Source organism: Vidua chalybeata, chromosome 2, assembly GCF_026979565.1.
Source record: "Vidua chalybeata isolate OUT-0048 chromosome 2, bVidCha1 merged haplotype, whole genome shotgun sequence".
Classification (NCBI taxonomy): Eukaryota; Metazoa; Chordata; class Aves; order Passeriformes; family Viduidae; genus Vidua; species Vidua chalybeata.
In genome coordinates this window covers 93,388,886-93,413,280 of record NC_071531.1, presented here as the reverse complement: position 1 = coordinate 93,413,280, position 24,395 = coordinate 93,388,886, and the positions used below count along the sequence as shown (strand labels likewise).

Below are 24,395 nucleotides of genomic sequence, written 5' to 3'. Positions count from 1 at the left end.
GGGAGAGAAATAATACTGGCCATTCATTACCTTCTCTTCGGAGTCCCCTGGCTGGCAAGTAATAACTCCATCTCGTGAGCCCCCAGCAAATGTTGCTTTGCAGTTTGCAAGCCACTGTTTTCAGAAAGTAATTAAAGAAAATATTAATAAGTTCTATGGTTTGATTCAAAGAAAGATAAGCACTATTTTAGTTTCACAGCACATCATGTTAATAAAAAATTTGCAATTGCATTTTTTATTACCATAGATGATGACAATTTGCTTTGATTGTAATTAAAAAAAGTAAAATCTTGATTTCTATTAGTATTTAAATGGCATGAACTAAGAAAATTATTAATGAATAAATAGGAGAGACACTAGGGATATTAATGATGCTGTTATTTCTAATATTAAGGGATAAAATAGCTACTTTTTACTCCTGGTTTATATGTCCAGGAAGAAACATTCAATGAATCCAGTATCTGAAACATGTTTTTCTAGTTTAAACAGATGTAAATGGATGTGCAGTTTCCTGACATAGCCTAAATAGACAGACAAGACCAAGAGCATAATTCAGCATACCGAGAGTGTTGCCTCTTTCCTGTTGTTGTATGTGTCCAGGTACTCCTGCAGCTCTAGAACACTGAACTTCAGCTTTTCAAGAAGGCCACAAGAGAGCAGCTGGAGAAATGAAATCAAAGGGTCTGTAAATGTCACTATAAAAGAATAGAAATACTGGTAGACAATATAGGAAAAATATTGCAAAAGAATACCTAGATTTATATGTAATAATACTGAAAAATATTTACTTTTATGCAAAAATCTACATAACTAGGATACAATACTGAAAAGTCAAACAGCAAAAGTTGCACCTATGGTAACATGGAATTGAAACTCTGTTCTGTGTTTAGTGACTTAGCAGAGGTCTTCTCTAAAATGGAACAGTATATAAAGCTTATCCAGTTTCTCTTCACAGCTCTCTGATGATGTAAGGCACAGTACTTCCATGGTCACAGCAGTGCGCTCAAGATTACACTTGGCCAGTTTCTACCTCTAGACTTACTTCACTGTCAGATGTCACACTGTCCTGAAGCTGCTGGATAAACATGAGCCAGAATGAAGACAATGGGAAGGGCCATCTCATTAATTCCCTAATATATATTTTTTTGTGGAATTATAGAATAATTGAAGTTGAAAAAAGATTTTCAAGATCAAGTCCAACCTTTGACAAATACCATCATGCCCACTATACCATATCACAAAGTGCCACATCATCTTGTTTTTTAAACACTTCCAAGGACAGTGACTCTACTGCTTCCCTGGGCATCCTGTTCCAATACTTGACACTCTTTCAGTGAAGAAACTTTTTCTAATATCTAACCTGAACATCCTCTGGCACAACCTGATGCCGTTCCCTCTTGTCCTGTCACTGGTTGCCAGGGAAAAAAGGCTGCCCACCACCCTGGCTACACCCTCCTTTCAGGCAGTTGTAGGGAGCAATAAGGTCTTCCCTGAGCCTCCTTTTCTCCAGGCTAAACTCCCTCAGCTCCCTCAGCCAATCCTCACAGGACTTGCACTCCAGACCCTTCCCTAGCTCCATTTCCCTTCCCTGGACACACTCCAGCCCCTCAATGTCCTTCTTGTAGTGAGGGGCCCAGAACTGGATACAGGATCTGAGGTGTGTCTTCACCAGTGCCAAGTACAGGGCACAATCACTGTCCTGCTCCTGCTGGCCACACTATTGCTGGTACAGGCCAGGATGACATTGGCTGCTTTGGCCATCTGGGCACAGCTGGCTCATCTTCAGCCAGCATCATCCTCACATTACAGTTGACTCAAATGAAACCACTATACATATTATCATCTTTCATGCTGAACTACGTAAAAAATAGCTGCTTTTTTTTCATTTTTGGATCCAACTGGGTCCAGTAGGCATCTGTTTTATATTGGGGTTGAGCCTGCATGCAGGCTCAACACATCATAACTATTCTATGAATCTGCCCATCTGTCACCACTTACTTAAATGTGAAGTAATACAGAAAATGAATGGAAATACGCTTCCCAACAGGAGATAAAAACATGTAAGATAGGAGGAGAATTTCTTTTTGACATATCTGTTCATGAGTTGCTCAAAAGTGAAACAGCCAGTACAATAACACACAGCAATGAAGTACATGCCTTTTGAAAGGAATATACTCACTGTTTCTGCATCTACAAAGAGGGTGGGACATTCTGAGCATGATGTTAACATCTGAGAAGACCTCACAAACTTGGAGCCTATTCCTCTCAAGTTGTCTCCCAAGTAACTAGCTGCATCACAGGTTAGGAAGCAGAATCTTTTCTGAATATTCTGGAAAGCAAAATACAGTTTATTACATGATTTACACAAGTACAAGCTTCTTTCCTTTGTAAACAAATGACATGGTTGTTTTTCTTTGCATAGTAAAGTGCAAAAGAGACCATCTCTCTGTGGAGAACTGAATGTCTGCTTGAGGATACTGAATAAGAGTTATTGTGCTGGAGACAGTGTACAGCTGGGCAGCTGTGAAACTAATTACAGAGTTCATCTGTAAACCTACTACTGAAATACATTCTTTCCTGTAAAGACGAATCAATCTTTATAAGCCTTTTAGTCACAGGTAGCCTTTTTTTTTTTTTTGTCTCTACAGGGTTAACAGAGTTGATCAGCACATTACTTTTTCTGCCCATTCCGGGCATTGTTTTGTTAATATTCCTGTCAAGTGGCTAATCACATAATATAATGGACATACTAATGCCAAACAGCAGCACGGGAAAATCAGAAAAAAGCCTTTTGTTTTCCCCTGTGGGAAGAACCTTCTTACTAAAACTTTACTGCTGCTTGGGAAGATTCCAGAAATACTGCACTCCATCCGGGAATTATTCTTCTCAGCAGATTTTTTAAAATGTTTTGAGTCCTAAACCAGTCTGGTCTTCCAGAAACATTCTAGCGCTTTTCAGTGACTAATATATAAAGTGAATAATGAACAAAAACAATATATTAAACTTGCACTGACTGAAACAATGATTTTGATAAATACCCATCAGTTTTCACTGCCCAAATACATCTCACAAAGGCCTAGTGCTCAGCAGTTAGGAACAACATGAGAATATTTAAAAAAATAAATGTTTGCAACAATGATTAATTCCAAGCTACCAAAGGCATTTCTCTGAGGAATGTAGCTTAGGACCTGTACCGTAAGTATGCATCACTGGAGAGAAGCACTTCCCAAATGCCAGTCTGGATGACAGACATAGATATAAATATAGACATAGATATAAATAGCCTTTTACTATTCCTGCACTGGTGCATGGGAGTTAAGTACCTAAAATCAGGTTGAATTCAGATTTTATTGATAATGGAAGCTGTTGGACTGAAATGCTAATTAGGCACTCACACTGTACATAGGCTATACACTAGCAATGATTTACAAAATGGATGGAGTTCCTTACCAATCAATTTCATAACTACTTATTTGTGAATCTCTCTTAAAAGCATCTCAACTGCCCATCTGAGCACAGTTAGGACCAGGCAGACTGATACTGGTCTTACTGTTTCCATCTTGCTTCAACACAGAAACAAAGTGCTACACTTATGATGTGCTCATTCAGCACATGGTACAGATTCTCTGCTGCACTGAGTCTGTTAGAGGCAAGGGGTTATCACTCATGACCACCAAACCAGAAAAATTATTATTTTTATAAGCAACTAGCAGAATCATCTGAATCATAGGGCTTGGTGAAAACTAGAGATTAACTACTGTGATGTCTTCTGGAAAAAAAGATTCAGCCAAATCTTTGTGAAACTGTTGCTGATAACTCTCCCGGCAAAGCAAAGATATGATCTTAACCAACAGAAAAGACCTAGCTGAGAATGAAGAAGTGGAAGGAAATTTAAAATGACAGATTTTGAAAGAGAACCCAAGACACATTGGTTGAAAAAGGACCTCTGGAGAACATCTGATGCAACCTTCAGCTCCAAGTGGGACTATTGCTGACCCCAGATCGTGTCAGATGTGCTTTTATCTAGCTGAGTCTTAAAATCTCCAAGGTCAGAGCTTCCTCAAGGCTTTGGGTAACCTGTTTAGTTGCTTCAATGCCCTCCTGGGGAACAATGATTGAGTTTGTAAATCTGAGGCAGTGAAGGAGACAGATTACAGAAAAAGTAACAGATATTCCTCCTCTACTCCTTTCCTTTTCAGATATTCATAAAGGCAACAATCAATCTACAGCTAAAATTATAGTGGTCATGAAAAGGGTTTTAAATTATTAAGAGTGAAACAGTGAGAGACTGTACTTTGCTATCTAGGTATAATACTTCACTAAATATATTTATTTTGTGATTACATGGACTAACAGTTCTATCATAAATTCTCATGTCAGCTATGTCCTTCTGGGTGCAAGCTACAGGGGCTGAAATCTATCAAGCAAGGTCTGAATGCAGTATATATTTTATGAAATGGGATTACTGTGAATAGTAATACCAGCTGTCAGGCATATTATGAATAAATATATACCTGCATATAGTCACTGTGCTTTGTGTTCATGTAAATAATAAAAAATATCTCAGAAAGTTTTCTTCTTAACCTCAGATTTCCTCTCCTGGGAAGAGGACTTTATATAACAAAAGGGCTTGATTGTGGAAGGTACTTGCTAGATCTGAAATCTACTTGTCTTGCAGCTGTCTGGTCCACTGAAAGACATTTAATTTGAGGGAATACAAAGAGGCAGCAGTAAAGATAATCTCTAACCTCTGACTCGTTTACAGGAAAAGGAGTTCAATAATTTCAGGAATTTTAAACAAGTTTAGTGTGTTGTGGGCAAGCATCCAAGATACCATTAACTTGATACTGGACTGAAATGTAGGTGCCCTGGAAAATGCACTTCTTTCACTTCACCAAGTATTTAGTTGACAAGCTCCTCCAAACAAGGATTTTGTTTCACAGTCAAGTATTTTGGCAGTACTTTGCATTGGAAGCTTAGCACATACAGGACTTGTTTCTGAAATTTCCTGTTAATGAGGGTCAAAAGTCAAAGTTGGCAGATGAGTAGTAAAATTTAATAGTGCAAACAAAATACAATTCCAGACAAGCTTGGATCTTACAAAAAAAAAAAAAAAAAGGGGAAATAATACTCCTATGTTTTAACACTGAAAAGAAGAATAAAGTTATTTTTATACATTAAAAATAAGACAGTGACTCCAGCTAAAAATTGTGACTTGTTGCTATTATTAACACCTTTTTCTTTCTCCTCCAGTATCAACTGAAGAAAATGAATAGGGTATCTTCTGACTATACAGCATGCACAACAGCAAATGAAGTGTGTGCATTACTAGGATTTGGAGTTAAACAGGTACTCTACAAGTAATGTTTAAGTCTTCCATTACACTACATTATTTATTTAGTCTTCAGAAATGTGGCACCAGTTCCTTTTCAGCTCTTCAAAGAGGAGAATCAAGGACAAATAAGTCTCTAAACACTCAGACAGGGCTATTAACCTCTAGGACTGGGGTTAAAACAGAAAAGCTGATATCATGAATAAACACAGGATTAACACTTAAGTCAGGACTGTTCTTTTCTTCTTCCAAATGGTTATTTATTAGTGCTTAAAGTGCTTAAAAGAATGCCTATAAAACACCCATATATACAGTGGCAAAATGTTTAAAGGAGGACAGTGTGCAGGTGGATAAGACATTCAACTCCAGTGGAGCACAGAGGAAACATGATGAAGAAGAGATTCATAGTATAGGATGCTTCTTTCATATCAGGTTAGTCTTAGACATATGAAAAGATCTTGAAACTGTGTATTTATTATCAAGGTAATAAAATGTTAATAAAACGTTGTGTACTCTGAGATCACAGGTACTTAAACTCTGCAGAAAGTTACCTGGCTACTGCTTTCACTGCTGCAGCATGTTAAACATCCTGCAGCTGTAGGAGAAACAATTAAAAAAGGCTTTAAAACTAGTTATAGGTAAAACCAGATGATCATTCTTAAGAACAACTTGTACATTTGACTCTTTCTTTTCTTATCTTTTTGCAAGATTCTTATCTTTGCAAGCATACAGTTTTAGAAAGGAGAAATGTATTTCTAGTCTTCAATCTCTGGAATTTATTACATGATGGCAGCTGGGTATTGCTATTCAGATGAGTAGGTACAAACCATTGAATTATGCTGACATTTACATGGACACACTCAGATTTCAAGAGTTTACAATAAAATAACAGATTAACAATAGTTTAGGATTAAAAAGGTTATTTCCTTGTCTCTTGCAGTTACTCTTCCTGCAATCTGTTTGTAAAGTACCAAAGAAAACATTCTTTAAAGTTGCAACATGACCTCCAAACCTGCAAGTATGAGATACATAGTATTTTCATGACAAAACTGGTCACAGAAGACAGTGCTGCGTGAAAATGTAGTACAGCAATTCTGCAGTATGCAAAATTAAAAGGGTTATATATCTAGTAGTTCATTACTGGGGCTGCTATCAAGAAACACTAATTGCCACCCACAAAAACCATGATTTTGCATCTTAAACTTATTATCTCACCTTAAACAGGGAAGAGAACACATGAAATGTATAAACTGCACAGGAGCCATCAGAGTCACACATGAGCTGGTTGATATGACTGCGCCAGGCTTCTTCTGCATCATCACATGCTGCTGGCTGAAATGCAGCAAGGATGGCGGAAAAAAATGGTGAGGGAGGAGGGGAGGCATTTCGATCAACATCTCCAAAACTGAAGGAGAAAACAGAAAAAGGTGATGAAAGGAGAATACCAAGAAGGTGGCAGATAAAATATGCTATAACAGAGAGATAAAATCACAGGAACAATTACAGCACTTTCCTAAAAATATTAATGAATTTTCAAATTACTTTTGAAGGTTGACAAGATGTTGAGTACAATGAGAAAAACCTCCAGATCAGAATCCCTATCTTCAGGCCATTATGATTTATCTTCCTCCATTCCAGAACACTTGAATTGTTTTCTTATATCATCATTTCACAGAAGAAAGCTGAAACTTAACAGGAGAATAAAACTCTCTCTCCCTCCCCATCCACAGGCTAACTGCAGTCTAACTCAGCATGCAAAATCTGAGAGAGCTCCAGATGGCATGTAAAAAAATCTTAAAGTCTTTTTATAACATATACTGGGGTCCAGCCACACTCACAAGCAGCCTTAAGAGCATATAGCTGGGATTTCTAACAATACTGAGACTTTCTTTCATGAGAAATCAGAAAGATGAATACACATCTGATCTGTTGAACAGGTACCTAAGTAATATCTGCATTACTGCCAATCTTTAAAAATTCTCTTTTTAATTAAGCATATTATATACAGAATGCCTAGTTGCATAGATGTACATAAATATTGTATCTTATTTTTCCTAGAATGAAAAGCTTGGTTTTGTTTTGCTTTTTTTTCAGTTGTGTGATAATTATGCAGATAATTAAGGCATTGTCTTCTCATTGCTCCAAACTCATGAGAATTTTATAACTCCTGTGGCTAAAACATCCATTCCATTAACTACCACCTTGAAATCATTTTTTTGTACATTGTAAAAGAACTTGTGTGAATAACAGTGCATCAAAGTACCTAGCAAGAGCAAATTGTTCCAGCCTGTCAGCTTTCTCTTCAGTTTCTGTCATATCCAGACTAAGGCTATCACTGCATTCAAATGCTCCAGGGAGTTCATTTGTAGACCCTGAAAGGTCATCCTCATGGACTGCTATATCTTGTTCTTCAGGTACAGCTTCAGCCTAGGGGAGTGAATGATGATGTCTTAGAAAACAGCAAATTAGTAAGTTAATTCCTCTAATAAATAGAAAGCATTTAATGAAAAAACCCGCCTGACAACACATTAAACTACACAGATATAAAGCCACAGGTTATAAATGACATGAATCAATTTACACTTCTTCAAAAATACTGTATTTGCTCAACTTTCCGACTTGGATAAATTTTATTTTTAAGGCATTTTTTCAACTTGTCTAGCAAAGAATTTAAGATTCCAATGCATGTGGCAACAGAGCAAGGAAGTAATTTTTCAGAAAAAACAATTAGATTTGTTGTCTGTCCTTATCTCTTAACACTTTATAGTGTCCAAGACTGTACTAAAGCCTCTCAGAATACACTGGAAACTATTACTGTCTGGAAGACTCTATGCATGTTTAGAACTGGGAATTAATTTTAGCATGTCATTTACATTCAAGAGGAGTCCAAGCATTCTAACAGACCATTTAAAGGATTGTGCTTAATTTCCTTCCTTTTTCATCTATCAACACCTAAAGATCATGATTTCTTTTTGAAACGTTCCAATTTCTCTTGCATTTTTAGTCTGAACAAGTTTTGTTTCAGCTTTAATCTTTTGACTTTTGTCTGCCTCATCCATAGCATGCAAAGCACTTCCTGTAGGGATGACTGCAGTGGGTTGCTCAAACCTTTGTGCACATTTGCCCATGTGCATGTTCATACATGTGTTGGGAATTAATAGGGAGGGAAATCTGTGGCAAGTGGAATTAAACAAGAAAAGTGGCCCTCCGCAGTTTATCAAGTCTGCTTGGATCCTACAGATTAATTATGAGGATTTGTATTTGTAAAAATAAACAAGACTTGTAACAGAGTGTACAGGGTCAGAAATTAAGTAGAATAATCTTTTGGTTTGCTTTGTTTTCTAAGCAAAAGATAGGGATATTCCTGAGCTCAGGGTGAATGAAATGAATCAGAGTCCAAACCATCTTGAAAAGACAAATGCAAGCTATCTGGCTGAATTGTCAGAATAGGAACCAAAGCACCTGGTAAAAAGCGTAAATGTTTCATGCTTATCAAGAAGTAATGAGTACTAAACAGTTTCATAGATTAAATATTAGCTTGAAAGAACCATTACAGTTTCTTCACTGCAATGACAGAATCTGTAGGAGGAAAACACATTTTGATGGGATAGAGCAAGGGAGGAAGGAAGAGGAAGCAAACACCTCCCACCCACTGGAGTCTAATATGATGCCCCAAAAGCAAAATAGAAAAGTGAACTTTGAATATTAATGGAGGATTGTAGTACACTTCCAGGAATATGTGAGTTCTGGAAAAATACATAATATAGCATCATCTGAATTTTTGTAACCCTCATAGAATTATCCCACTATCGTTAATAGAAAACAAGTTTAACTAATTAAGTACTGTTAACAATAATATGTGGATTTTGGCATTGAAACATCTAGGAAGAGGCTACATAATCAGTCTGTTTCCCTCAATTGCTGTATCTATTTAAAGGTTGAGATATTTTTAGTTTTGCTTATGACGCAACAACTAAACATTTTGTAAATCACTGAAGAAGTAAAAAAAAAATTTCCATTTCATTGATGACACCTCATCAGCTCTCTGAAAAGAAGAATTCAGAGGAAAAGAGTAAAGAGCTCAGATTTTGTGTTATAAAATAAAGTAAAAATTATTTAGGTGTAAGTTTCAAGTTTTCTGACTAAAAACTGTCTTCTTTACATTGACTCAAAATTATTTTGAGTAAAAATACAGAAGCATGCACACTAGAAGAAAATACCTTTGAGGCAAAAACCCACCAATAAGGCATTCTGTGCTTACCCATTCAATCATTCTTGTAACACTTGTAACCAGGGCTATATTTTAAACCAATATCAAATCTGTACCAGGATTAGCTGAATTTGCCTGTCAATTCCACAGGAAACTGCTCTGATTTTACATTCTTCATTTACTTACTTATTTCAAAGCTTTTAATTTTTGATGAATATTAGCACGTGGGACATTAAAGAGATTTTGACAGTAAAGATTCCAAACCCTCAGACATACACTGAACTCCTAAGCTGTGATTTTCAGTTCTTAATGTACACACCAACAGCTACTGCAGCTGGATGCATGAGATCAGCTACAGTTAGCACCTGCAAACACGTCTGTTCTGACTGCTGCTTCCTGAACTGAAATTCTGCCAACTTCTGCTGTTTACAGTTGTTATGTGGTTACTTGTCTACCAACATTTTGACAAATGATAATGAGTTTACCTTCTCCACAGCCACTGTTTGGAGAGGTTCTCCTCCTTTCTATCCTCACAAACACTTCCCTCCTCCCATCCTTCCTTCCTACTGCAGCAGTTTCTGACACAGACAATTTGTTCCATATTCAGCATAATTCCAACCTCCTTTTCTATGACCTCTTCTGTAGAAGTTTCCATTCCTTCTGAAACATGCAGTGCTAGCAGTATCAGTTTTTTGTGTGGCTGCATTTGGAGGGGGCAAGGGCAAGAAGGAAAGCCAATGATTACAGAGCAGTCTCATACACTGCTCTTTCTGCAGAAGTCACTCAATTTAGACATGACAGAGAAACTTTACTGACAGAAGCCAACAGTATCATCAAGTCACTAATTCACACCCCCCCACCCCCAAAACTAGATTATATTTCTGGAGAGACACTGAAAGGAGTAGGTTCACCTCATCTATCATGAGCAAGTACTGTCAAACAGAAAATTAAAGAAACCATCCCCATTTTGATAATGATTTACCAACCTTGCTTTGTCTTCATCTTCTGATACAGTTCTCTGAAATACACTGTGCTGAACATGGTTGCTGTATCCTTGCAAATCATGCCTCCCCACCCCCAGGATGGTTTAATATTTTGGTCATGAATTTAAAATTTCCGTGTGTCTGCCAAAAGGCAAGTACTGAATCCAGGGCACACAATTGTACAATAGGTCCCCACATACAAAAATATTTCAGAGAATACACGCATACACCCACCACATGAGCTGGCATATTGTTCTTTAATTCAGCATGAAAAACAAAAGAATATTGCCTTGGAGTTGTAACTTGTAGCCAGTTCATGAACTTGTCTTCTGATGAGTTTGTAGTATTTTAGTGCATATGTAGTGCAACATATTTAAGAAACAATAAATAAAATCTCTTACTGAAGAAAGTATAAGTAGAAAGGAAATGGTAGCAAGTGAACGTATTGGACTATGCCACTAGACAGAGGAAACCAGAATGTACTTGATTTCACAGATCAAACTCTTTATGAAGTGTAAGCAAAAGAAATTGTAACAGTGTTACATAAAATACAATCCAGTTGGAAAAGAAAGAAAAAAATGTATTCACCTTAGGTCCTTCAGACACCTGGAGATTATTCATACCAGGCAAAGACACATCAAAGCTGGATGTTCCCATGTTAAAATGATGAGGGTCTGCTGAGGTTGTGTCACATGATGTAGAAAGTGAGTCAATATGATTTGCATCCTCAGATGGGGAAAGATTTATAATCTGTTTAAAAGACAACAAAAGCCCAAAAGAACTGAATACACAGCTACCCTACCACATGATGCTTTCATGAACATGCAAAGCAGAGAGTGTCTTACAGTGCAGTGACAGTGGCTCCCTTAATTTGTATATAGACACAACCCTTTCAATATTTCTGTCATAAAAATTTTATTAAAAGCACCCCAGAAGTGAACAATGAAAATCTGAAACCACTTACCAACCTGGAGTCTTGTCCTATTTCTTTAAGCGTTAAATACATAATAAAGATTATTATTGGCCAATTGTCAAAAATTGTCCCATAGTAAAAAAAGGCAAATAATGAGATCTGATGATTCCTGTGTTTCAAACTTTGCATTAAAATTCCTGTTTACTTTTACAAATAAGGGAAAATGTATTCACCAATTTCTGCTCATTAGATTGCACCTGGGCAGAGGAAACTAAAAGCCCAGCTTATTTAAACCCACCACCCTATCTTTTCCTAAATTTCAACTTTGCAACTTACTAGGTCTGAGTTCTCCAAGATTTGGCTCGTGGTCAGGTCCTCCTCCTCTGATGACTCATCCGAGTCCTCATGGTTCATTTTGTTCAGGCTGGGTGTGCTCCCTGAGAGCTGGTTCTCTTCCATCAGCTGCATGTCACACTTGTCCAGGCTGTCCAGGGACCGTCTGCGCACTCCCCAGTTGAAGTTGTCCATGCTCTCACCCTGAAATCAGACAGAGGGTCAGCTTGCTTGATATAAAACTAATCATATGCTAACACTCGATCAAAGTTAGCTCCGGAAATATTTTTATGTAAAAATATAGTAAAAACTTGAAATAAGCATTATCTTGCTTGTTCACCTGGAGATAAGAGCAGAAGCATGGAAATGGCAGTTAAATGAACACTCAGTCTTTTCAATATTAGATATTTTTCATGCATTTGCTAATTTAAGAATTTGTTTTGGTGAGTCCATATATACACACTCCTCGATACCAGCAGAGCAGTTACACGCAAAGGAAAAGTTTGAAAGCAATTTCAAAGGATTTTTTCATTATGTTTAAAAGTATTAGAAGCACAATTCATACCAATGGTTCAATTGCAAAACTTATGTTAAAGATTTTAGATTTTTTGCTTTATATATATGTAACCATAATGGTGAGTAGATTTGAACAAACCCTTGCTTTACACAAAAAATGTAACACCTTAAGCAGCACACCTTTTAAACTTTTTTTCTAGGCCCATATGCTTATGTTTGAATCTACTTGAATTATTTGAAACTATATTTTGGGAATAGCCTGATAAGCATTGCCTGTGATCTCACATTTTAGAAAGGACATAGTCAAATGGACCAAACATTTTATATTTATCAGATTTCCAGTTCAGATCCCACACACAGTTACATAAAGCTGAGTGCATTAAGCAAATCGTGTAACAATTTGTTAAGCTGCTGACCTGATAAAAAGATCACTTGATTTCTTTCATGTATAAAAATGACAATAAGTTTTCCACCCCATTTCCATTTATTTACTTTCTATATTTTCCAGTGGACTGTATGACTTTTCCCTGATTGCAATAATGTCTCGTTCCCTTCCTAAGTCTAGCCATGTTCCTCTCTGGCAAATGCAGGACCACATCCACAGCTGCTCCTGCCATGGACCTCCAGAGGCAAAAGGGGCAAGAAAGGTTTCCCCAGAAGTATTCAGATGCAGTTTCGGGTACTTTACCTAGATGAGAGCCCTCAATTCTGCATCAGCATGGGAAGGAAATTTATAGAGAAAAATGTTTCATTTTAAGGCTCAGGGCTGCCTGTTTTAAGCAAGACTCTGTAAGTTACAATGCTCTTAAACAAGCAAGTCAATTGGTGAGAATTCAAGCTGACAGTGATACTTAAATATTAATTTGAAAAAAAACTTAGTTCTGCCAAAAAATAGTATTATTATCAAATAACTGATTACAATTATTTCCTGGGTTTATGCAGATCAAAATTATGATCACTGCAGTGATTGAGAAAGAAGTCTCAGTTCAGTAAGGTCCCTTAAGAAGAGTTGTGATTTTAAACACTTGAGTGATGCCCTTTTGGGACTACTCAGACATTACTGACTGGAGACCAAACTACGTAACATGGAGTGAATTAAATTGCAATCTTACCTCCTTAACAATCAACAAACTTGCACAAACTGACCTTATTTTGCATCATTACCATTTAATGCAATGGACTGTGGAATTTGAATAGGAGGGAAAGTTCAGTTTCATGACATTAAGCTCACCGTTTCATGAACAAATATGATGAAAATAGAAACAAATATTTTTAAGGAAAAAGACAACCCTTGCAATTCACAATAACATTTAAAACTAAGGAATGCACTGTAATGAAGAGAAAATAAAGATGAAATTGTTATGAAGCCTGACACATTATTGGAAGAACTCTGTGTTTTCACCCTGGGACTGGTATCATATGGTAGCATTGTGTGGAAAGAGAACAGAGCACATCTGACACATCTAACAGAACACATCAAACTTTAAATCATAAAAATGACTGCTCTGTTCCAAGATGTTTATTTTAACAAATTATTTGGTTGTCCATCCTCCCCCTCAAAGGCTGGAGGACACATGCAGCAATTAGATATCCTCCACAAACATATCAATTACTGAACTAACAAATGACAAAATGACATAAATAAGCAAGCAAGCAAAGATGACTGTCATCACATCCTTATCCTCATGATGCCTAGTAAAGCCATCAGTAAATTTAGCACTCCATGTCTATGGGAATATTTCCTGTTGCAGTTTTATTCTGCAATGCCTTAAAGAAGGAAGCCAGCAAAAAGAAGAAAAATAAAAGGGACATTTCCAGGGCATGCAGTTAGAAGGGGGAGTGAATTAAAAGTGAGTGAAGAGGGTAAAAGAGATGAAACGCTATAACTCAAATGCCCATAGCATTTGGATTAGTATAAGTTTGCTACAGGGGAACCCAGAACCATACTGAATTTAAACAAGAGGTCAGTACATATCTGTGAAGATGGAGTTGTTTTTATAGTCTATTTAGGAATCTTTCTTCCACAGTTAACAAGAAAGAGCAAAGATGTATTTGAGAGGCTGTTCATTTTTATCTACAGCAGGAGCAAAGCCATCTCCCATCTGAAAAGTCACCAGTGGTACACATTAAGTCAGAGGAAAACAGTCACATTATAAGTGTGTCTGGCCAGCAGTGAGCAGGTACCACACAGAACTTCCTACAGTCACCACCCTCCTTTACGCATCTGGTAAAGGAACAGATGTGCCCTTGCAGCTACTTCAAACTTTACAACAGCTCAGGGAAAAGGAGAGACAGAAGGGAAAGTAGCCCTGTGTGGGGGAGAGCAGTCAGGCTCCTCCACAGAGGCAGTAAGAATCATGCAAAACCTCTTTCACACAAGTTGACAAAGTATGCAAAGTTAATGGAAACACTCCAATATTACAGGGTGTAAGCAGAAGCATTGTGGAACTACATAGTAAGGCACTATTTCCATATGGATGTATCTCTTGCAGCACAGGCATTTTGAGACAAAGATTTCTGGGAGTTGTGTTTGCATAATAACTGATGTACAAACTATCAGAAACAGACATGTAAAATTCTGTGGTTGCTGATTTCTGTATTATTTGTACAACTCATTAAATTCTCTATAATTTCAGTTCTCTCTATATCTGATAAACTTAAAATTTAGGTCCCAAACTGGCAATGACTGATGTGTCTTTTCAGTTTTCCTCATAGGGTAAATGTGTGCAGGTGGTTGGTAGCTGTATTAATTTAGGCTGTAGAAAATAATTTATTTATCCAATTAAATTCTTTCTGATAGCAATAATGTAAACTGTCTTAAGAGGTCTCAGACATCAGCTTTAGCAAGATGCTAACAGGAGACAATATGCCACAACAGAAAAGGTAGAAATTATATATAAGTTGCCCCTAATAACAAATGGCCCAAACTCTATAGATAATGAAGTTTCTACAAATTAATTAGGCACAAAGATATAACAAGGAGAAAGGGCTCAGTTTGAAAAACATTGATACTAGAATTAAGATATTTTAAAATTTGTGAAGACTGTTGAACATGTCAAAAACAAACTTAAAATGAAGCAGAATTTTTGAAAAAGACCTCAAAAGTATTTCTAATACAAGACAAAAAATGAAGCACGTGTCAGAAATGCAAGCACACACACACACACTCACCTACGCACACACTGAAGGGGGGAGGCAACAGCAAAATTATGATGTTATTCTACAATACAAATTTGCAACAAGGCATAACATAGGCTGGCACATCTGAGTTCAAGTAGCATTCTTACCTGAAGTTCCTGGGTAGCAGATATAACAGATAGAAAAACAAATAGAAAGAATCTATGTAAAATCACTGCATCAAAGACATCATAGATAAACATTTGCCTACAATTTTAACAAATATTACCACAGAAACTTCAGCTCTACCTTTTAAGTTTGAAAATAATTATTTCTTGCTTTCACATCTTTAGGAAATTTCAAACAAGTATACCTTGTGGTCTGAGGATGATCCAAGCATCACTGGCCTGATAAAACCATGTGCATTTTTTTGAAGGACTGATATTTCTCTTGCTAGCTTTAGTTTTCTAACACTGTTTTTTTTCATTTTTATGAATATACCACACTCAGATATGGGGTAAATGTTACAGTTTCAACTCAGTCATTAGAGAAGTAGCCTTTTACACGAGGTTTAAGTTTATTTTTAAACAGTAATAAGTCAAGTCTGAACTAAACTTTGGAATCCACGGCAATTTAAAAACCACTAAGTGCAACTCAACATTTTTAATTTTACTTCACATAAAGCTAGAGAAACTTGGTATCTGTTTCATGACCAACTTAAGACTGTTAGAATATGAATCGATTTAGGTCTCAGTCTTGAAGCTGGCCACATGTATAAAAAAATCTTTGCAGAGTCACAATCCATGAAAGTAAATTTACTTTAAAAGGAATTGTGCACAATTATATATACTCTCTATATAATTTTAACTGGTGAAGAGAAAGAAGAAATTCCTGAATTTCTGTGGCCAAAATATTATGAAGTGATCTTCAGTCAAAGTTGCAGTCATACATCCTTGTAATACCTTAAAAGCATTTAGACACAGAAATTACTGAAGCCAATGTATTTTTGCCAAACAACCTGGCATTATTGTTTTATCATTCATCCTTGTTTGGAACCTTGAAGCTCCTTCAATATTTGTCTAATGTACTTTCAACCATTGCTGCCAACTACCCTTTCAGGTTTGTTTTTGTTTGTTTTTGTTTGTTTGTTTGTTTGTATTTTCCTTAGCAAAGTCATGGGCATCTGTGAGCCAAGACTACTAATTCCTGACTTGGAAAAAGAAGGACTTTGGGACTTTTTTTTCCCATTCATTCATCCTTTCTCTTAATTGGAAAAAAAATTTCAAATGTACACAAGTTCACATCTAAGTGTTCTATTTACCTTAAAATTATTTTACTACTGTAATATAAATAGGTAGAAAAATGAATATTTCTTCCTGTACACATGTTCTTCTCAGGGCTAAGAGTGATGACTGAGAGAATTCCTGTTAAAAACAAGTCCACAATTGAGTCTTAAGTCCTTCAAAAGAACTAACAATTTCTGAACTTTTAAACAGCAACAAAATTGTTAGACTTGTTTGGCAACAGATATTCATTTTTGGTCTTTCTTGATCAAATAGAAAGAAATACCCCAAGTTTGATATTAGCAAAGTTAAAGGGTGTAGCCCTCAAAAATTTATCAGTTCTTCAAATTTTTCCCTTCAGCAGTTTCAGCTCAAGGTGAGCTGACAGCCTTCACCTGTCAAGACTTGATCTGGGGTTCAGAATTTTGTTTAGCTCCTGCATGAAATGATGAAATCACAGACATCTCAGCAGAGTGGAAGCTACATCTCTAAGTGATTTCATCGGCAGTTGCAGGAATAACAGCAGCCTGAAGGCCTGAATTAATGTTTCAGAGGGTTCTGTATGAACCAACAGATTTGTAACAATTTCATTTTATACATTTTTAATCAGCAAATATATATATATATATATTCTTAACAATTTAGATCTTTACAAACTGTATTTAAAATAAGTTCACTTAAAAGTAAGTTCACCAAAAAGGTTCTCGAACAGAGGCTTTCTTTTCCACTACCAGTTTTGCAGTGTTTCCTAAAGCAGATTCAGAAAGGAAGGGTGTGGTAGTCTTTTTACTGTTACACTACTGAAATAAACACTAAGTGAAGATCATAAATAATCTGAACTTAAAAGTACATTTATAGTTACACAGTTAAAGTTTTATGTTACAAGAAGAGAAGTGTTCAGCAGAAGGAGTATAAAAGTATTTTAATAAAAAAGCTGTTTCAGAGAAAATATACTGTACCTCCCCATCTTCCAGCTCAACATCTAGGAAATCAAAGTCCCTAAAGACTCTGAATTGCTGTTCACTGTTTGAATCATCCATGTTCTCCTGCTCCCTTGTTCCGTCTTCTGAAGAGACCAAGCTCGTCTGGTGCTCAATCAGATCCAAATCACCACAGGAAGAAAAAATCACCTACAATTCAAAGGATTTCTTTTGTTACAAAGTGTTCCCTCTGGTTGTTTCTTCCTAAAAGCTGTAATTGGTTATTCAGAAGACTGTATTTCCAGTACACACCTAATTCCTTCACTGAGTATTTTTAGAACACTCTTTATTATTTATGTTGGACAGGTGCCTTCAGATTAAACTTGTACAAAGAAACAACTTCATACTGTGGGAACACATCCAAGAATATTACAGCTACCTCCTAAAGGCTGCAGATTGATGTTGCCTGGATGTTTGCATACATATATAGGAACAAAATTCAGAGAACTTAGCAGAGAAAAACTGTCAAGGGGATGATACAGTAAGTTCATTAAAAAAAAAACCCTCCAGTTAACAAGTTGTTAAAAAATATGTCAAGATTAGAAAATATAACAAGCTGTAATTTTTTCTTTCCTACTGAGTATACTTGTATCTGCAATTTAGTTGCACAAATTTAAACAGTTCCTGTCTTGCAGAAACAAAGGACCCGTTCTCCATAATACAAGTGACATATACAATGTTCAAAAACATTCAGAAAATTTTCTTTTTTTCTGTAGAAAATATTTAATTAATATTTAAAGAGCTTCCCACCCTGGCTGATCAATCACCCTTTTCCTGGCACCAGATAACACTAACTTTTAAAGAGTAACATCAGAACTAGTGTCTAATGGAAAAATCAGACACACACACCCTTTCCCCTCCTATTTTATTTCTGTAATATAAGTTTTTACTTTATAAAGATTCTGGATTGGTAATACAGAGGTTGTTACTCTCTACCCACTGAGATGGCGTAAGTAAAACCTACAGCATGAGAGATTCTCACAGGAAAACCACACATAGCTCTCTTTAAGTGTAAGGGCCATCCACTCCCTGGTCCATAAGGTGAGAAACACAGCCAGGGCCAGTACAAAGGATAATGACAGTAGCGGCTTCAAAACTGTGCAAATCTGGTCAGCAGCTCTGGGAAACACAGTTCTTCACTTTCAACACTTAGGACACAATTAAACAAAAAACTGGTCAATACAAGGCTACTTACTGAAGGGTTTTTACTCAGCCCAACTTCCTGACCACACAGGGAAAGGACATGCACCAGTTTTTCCTTTGTCCTTTTCTAGAAAACAAGATGTTTTTCAAGTGAGCATTTTTTTAACCACACATTCTCCCTGTGGCTAGCAACATACATTAGCAATTTTTAATTAGGAGGAACCAACCAAAGAATTACTCATTAAATGCTCAAAGGATTGCTTTCAGAGCAACTATGCATCAAGGAAACAAAAATAGCTGTTAATGATTTTGCTGTTTATTATATTTAAATTAGTCTATAAATTCCATTGAGTATATTAAGAAAACAATGGCTCATATGCATCACTTCAAAAAGACAGTTCAGAAGCCTAAAATTAAGCACATGCATAATTTTTTTTTTTTTTTTTTTGCAGAATTGGGCCTGCGTCACTGCTGTGTAACCTGCTATATCAAAAAAGAGAAAAGAGCAAAAAATAAGTTTACTCTGCATAACTTTATTTTAACTGGCAGATAAACAAAATCATTAAGGTAATCAAATATCACTTCTAAGAAAATTGTTCTTTTTGTTGAATTTCCCCAGAAAACAACTTTAAAAGTTACACAGTCTATCTACCCTTGCTAAAATCTGAACTCATGTGTTGTGTTTACTTAAATCTGACCTAGACTTAAGAAGTCTGAAAGAGATGCATTTCCTGCAAGCTAAAAGGAAAACAGCTTTGGGATAGAAGATGGACATAACTCAGTCCATTTTTGAGTTCAAGAAAGACACTCAGCACACAGGGTCAGATGTTGTGCTGCCACTGCCCCCAGGCTGCACAGGGCACAGAGGGCACAAGCACTTAAGGACCCAAGCATGTGTTAATTCAGCTGCTCTGACTGCAACTTGCTAATGAATAGTGGACTACCTACCTGAGAGTACTGAGGTCTCTTCCAGCTCACGGGAACAAGGACATTGGAGTTAGATCCTGATGAGGTTGAAGAAGTGCTTCGGGTGACAGCCATTGCCCTGGGTTTACCATCTCGCCCAGAAGAACTCTGCAGCTCATCATACCTTCTCCCAATAATTGGAGTCTTAAACAGAGAGCAATTATTCAGTAGCACCCTGATTCAGGATGAACTTAGAAGAGCCATATTGCTTCAGTTGGAGGAAAAGATTATTTTGAAGATCTTTTCCAGGGATAAAACAAGGAGTGCAGCAAATTTCATATCACTTGGTATGTTTCTTATTTTCCACTCTGAATGTCTGAGTAGCAACTGCCATACTTCGTAGCCAGAGCTTATGTTCATGGATAGATAATACTCAAAGCAACTGCCACACAAGTTCCTGACATAAGAACCAGCAAAAACCCAAGAAAGCTGATGAAGTTAATTTCAAATCTGCACTTCTTGCATATTTGATTTTTTTTTCCTAAGAGTGCTGAACACTTTGGCCCTTTTCCATCAGGTATTGAAATGCTTTCTTGGATTGACAATAAGATGCTCAGCATTTTCCAGAATTATGCTGACAGGAAAGCAAATAGTAGCATATGCCTTTTTAGGCTTGTATTTCCTTTTAACCTCAACAGCTCACTATTATCTATATGGAATAATCTATAATCCTGCAAACAAGTCTTCAGCTTCTTAACAATAGTTATTAGGACCCATTAAGGTCACTAGGATCATTCAGTTCTATAAAGTTACAAGGGTTTGCAGGATAAAGACTGCTGTAAGAGAGTCCAGTGAGAAGTCAGAATTAAGGTGTTAAGAAACAAAACTATAAGAAATACCTCTGAAATATCAAAATGAAACTCCAAAGTCTTCCCTGGTAGCTCCTTGGAGGCACTGTTCCATACTCGATGTATTTCCATTTTTGAAAGATCACTATGTTGATAGGAAGGTAGAACTAAACTGGCAGAACGAGAAACTACCAATTTCAGGATATTCAAGGCTTCTCTCCAGTGAATGCTCTAGAAATAATATATTTACTCAGCAAACAGAAAGTGAGATTCATACACATTCAAGATTATTTACATTTTACAGTTGTATTTGTTACCACATAATTAAAATGTAGAATTGGAATATATGTATTCTTTGTCTCTCTTGACAAGGTGTGTAATTGCAGAATAATTTCAACATCAGAGACCAAGACTTGCCTAAGGTCTCACTGTTAGGGAACTGGCCAACAAGCTGGGAGACCTGTGGATAAAGCCAACCTGGCAGAGGATTTAAAATCTCCTACCTGAATGTCTTATTCAGTATGAATAAATATAAGGGCCATAGCAGAATCCTCATTTAATAAAAAAGGTGACTTGACACAGGTTTTTACCTCTGTGAATTCCTAGTACTCCCATGTTATTTTTCACTTGTCAAGAATTAGGTACAGAAATCTCTGAAGATAACTGCTTATGCCACATCTCCCTTGTGCTAATAATTAAGGAATGGTCACTCAGGCTCTGAGTGGTATTAAGGTTGCTCTGAGGTACTCCAAGGCTGAAGCCCAAAATTCCCCCACAGTGAAGATGCAGCCAGGCATCTTCTCTGGGGATGCACAGGCTACGAGACATCAGGATGTTTTACAAACTTTGTACCACACTAGATACTTGCAGCCCTCCCTGCTAATCTAGTCTTAAATTCTTACACAGAAAATCAACTTAGGATAGTGAATGCTGCTAAGTTCCTATAGTAATATAAAAATGATATGGTATTTACCTGTACGTATTTTTCAATGGTTTTTAGCACTTCCATGTTAAACTGCTTCACAGGAATAGCCGACAGGTCCACATAACTAAGAAGACTGTAGATCATCTGTAAGAGGGACTGTTGCATACTAGGAAGGCCCTTTTCTAGTAGCTTTTAAAAGAAAAGTGAATATAATAAATTTTTGAGACATTTCTTAAGTAAAAAGCTACTAGTTTCACAAACAGCAATTTTACTCTTCATCTCTCTTCACTCACTGATTTTGCAATGCCATTTTACAATAATTTCACAACTGATGATGATACAGGCATGAAACAAAAAAGAGCTTAAGTTGGAAGCCAAATGCAAGCCTGTTATATTTTATATATGCCTGCCCTAACTTATCCAGAAAACACATTCAGCAGATGAGTAAAATGGTAGGTAAAATGTACACTGTAATTGGGTAAGCTCATGCAATAAAAACAGGGGAGGATCTTTTTATGTCTACATTTACTGGAAGTCTGTGAGAAAAAAGAAAACTTGCTGAAGAAACAAAACTACTGCTATTCAGACATCAATAAATATTTATCAAATATATTTCACTGCCAGTGCTCACTGGCTGTAATTGCCAAAGAAACATTTTCTGTTTAGGAGGAGGTGGAGTCCCTGGCCCCTATTACTGTAGAGAGTAATACAAAGAAGGGCTTGATCTAAATCCTGGAATTTTCATATACCTGAGTGTAGATCCTGGAATAACACAATGAACCTTGGAAATGCTCATAAATATGTGTGACAGTAATTCCAGAGGCAGATAGCCATGATTTGTTTGTATATGTGTGAAATATCTCAGCTGAGAATTTCCTGGCAAGCAGCTTGTTCTTTCACTGGTAACAGGCATTGCTCCACCCCACAAATTTCAGAGGCAATCAAATGTTTTGACTGGAGGTTATCAGAGCCTCAATACTAGACACCATCCTCCCAATTCAGGCTGACAAAAAAGTTCTAACACTGGCTATTAGCATTATTGGATTCTAGAAAAAAAAATTGCCTATAAAATTCCTAAGCTGCTTCCTGCCTTCCATCAGAGAAAAATTTCAATTCTTATCCAAGTGGACTTCAGTAATTTTTTAGATATCCTTCTAAGGATATAGAAGGATAAGGTGTCTCCTTTTATTGAATGCGAATGTTTCATGCCAGTGCAAGTGGAATCTATTTTATCCCACTAAATATCTTCTGATTTCTTTCATCAGCAAAAGTGAGTAGCAATTAGTGATTCATAAAACAAAGCAAGCAAATTCCATTAACAGCAGAATAAAGGAAACTCATTATACTTATCTATTCCTCTACAAATAGACAGGAAGAATTTTTAAATTAAAGGTTTGGCAACCTGCTTCAGCCCTTAGACACTGACAGCCCCTCAAATACCTTTACTGAAAATGTGCTTAGAAATTCTTCTTCAAAACTGGGTTACCACGGGGTTTTTTTGCCCTCTATTAGGATCTTGCAATAGAAAGTTTGATTCCTTGTTTGCAAATAGTTGATGTGATGCAGCACATCAGCCATTTCAGTGCAGGATTAGAAGAAAGTATCTGGATAACAGAAAGAAATTTTTTGTTCTCTGACAGAGGCTACTGCATCAGACAATCCCTTTTGGGATAGGAAAAGGAATTCTTGGAAAATAATGGGAATTTTGTGTCAAATGCTGTTAGAGGAACCTTATCTCTGAAAGTTTGTAATTTCCACTACAGTTTGTATAAATTTGTTGTCAAAAGTATTTGTTGACTGAAACAGCTCTTGGCCCTTAAACCTGACGTATTTGTGGACTGTGTCAGTTTTCACTTGCTCAGCTGAATATATGTGGTGGTTGGTAGTCCAAGTGTGTCCTTAAATACATAATGAATTTGCAGTAAGAAAGAGTATTTCTGTTTAAAAAAATAGCATCCTTAACATGCCTTTAGTGCAACGTGAATTCTGTTGCTGCTGGAAGTAAAAAAATAGCAGTGAGGTGGAGTTGTGGTAACAAATCATTTGGATAAGAGAATTCGAGGACAAAGAGTTTCCACTGTATTTTTAGAAAGAAATACAACTGTTCTCAGAATTTTTCTTTTTTTTTGTGCTTTTGTACATATGACCCGGTTTGAAGAATTGTGTGGTCACTACTGGGGGCTTATCTGGGCTCAGGAATCAACACTGCATTGATTCCTGAGGGATTCCTGAGGGCCTGGGGATTTGCCCTCTTCCCGAAGCAACAACTACCCCTGAACAAAGTGGAGAAGAGAGCCTTCTTAAGGGCTGCCTGAGCTACTGGGGTGCTACCCCAGGGGACAGCTCCCTTTGCCCCTCCCAGTCTGGCAGGAGGTGTGAAGAGATACCCAGCTCTGAGGCAATGCCATGTAGTCAAACAAATGTTTTGAGGAAATAAAGAGGGTATTTTAAAAAGCCATGTCTGAGAGATAAGCCATTACTCAGATTAATGCCTTATCTAGGGCATGCTTCCCCTTGCAATACAGATGGTTTAGTTTCTACTGATTCTTTGGTTTTGAACAGGTTATAAATGCTTATGTTCTTATCACCATCTAACAAGGAGGAGGTGGAAAAATCTACCATAAACATATTACTGTGCACTATGGATTCTTGTCTTTTCTTCTCTATTAATAGCATCAGCTACTTAAGTTTGAACATGACCCTGGACTTAATGAGTCACCAATTTAACATGACCCATGCCAATTCAGATATGCTCCTAGAATAAGTGTGCTGCCATGATTAAAGTTTAAATTTCAAAAATTAACCTGCAAAAATCTACCATAAAACCCAAGTAAGCTTCCAGTAATATGTTTGTATGCTGATCTGATTTTGGTTGTGGAGGTTGAGAGTTCTATTGCACTACTGAA

At 36.7% G+C, this 24,395-nt stretch overlaps 1 protein-coding gene across 2 annotated transcripts in view; it reads right to left on the bottom strand.

Moving 5' to 3' along the window:
• Positions 1 to 24,395, bottom strand: part of FRY (FRY microtubule binding protein) — a 159,270-nt gene that overhangs the window by 13,116 nt on the left and 121,759 nt on the right. The window contains exons 47-59 of one of the 2 annotated variants that reach the window (XM_053935267.1): positions 21,538 to 21,678; positions 20,616 to 20,795; positions 19,759 to 19,920; positions 18,863 to 18,937; positions 17,647 to 17,817; positions 15,575 to 15,583; positions 11,775 to 11,975; positions 11,114 to 11,275; positions 7,596 to 7,759; positions 6,548 to 6,737; positions 2,180 to 2,329; positions 562 to 660; positions 31 to 114 (exon numbers count right to left, since the gene is read on the bottom strand). In XM_053935267.1, coding sequence (XP_053791242.1) covers positions 31 to 114; positions 562 to 660; positions 2,180 to 2,329; positions 6,548 to 6,737; positions 7,596 to 7,759; positions 11,114 to 11,275; positions 11,775 to 11,975; positions 15,575 to 15,583; positions 17,647 to 17,817; positions 18,863 to 18,937; positions 19,759 to 19,920; positions 20,616 to 20,795; positions 21,538 to 21,678 — 1,788 coding nt within the window. The remainder of the gene's footprint in view (positions 1 to 30; positions 115 to 561; positions 661 to 2,179; positions 2,330 to 6,547; positions 6,738 to 7,595; positions 7,760 to 11,113; positions 11,276 to 11,774; positions 11,976 to 15,574; positions 15,584 to 17,646; positions 17,818 to 18,862; positions 18,938 to 19,758; positions 19,921 to 20,615; positions 20,796 to 21,537; positions 21,679 to 24,395) is intronic. The other variant, XM_053935266.1, reaches the window with a different exon arrangement.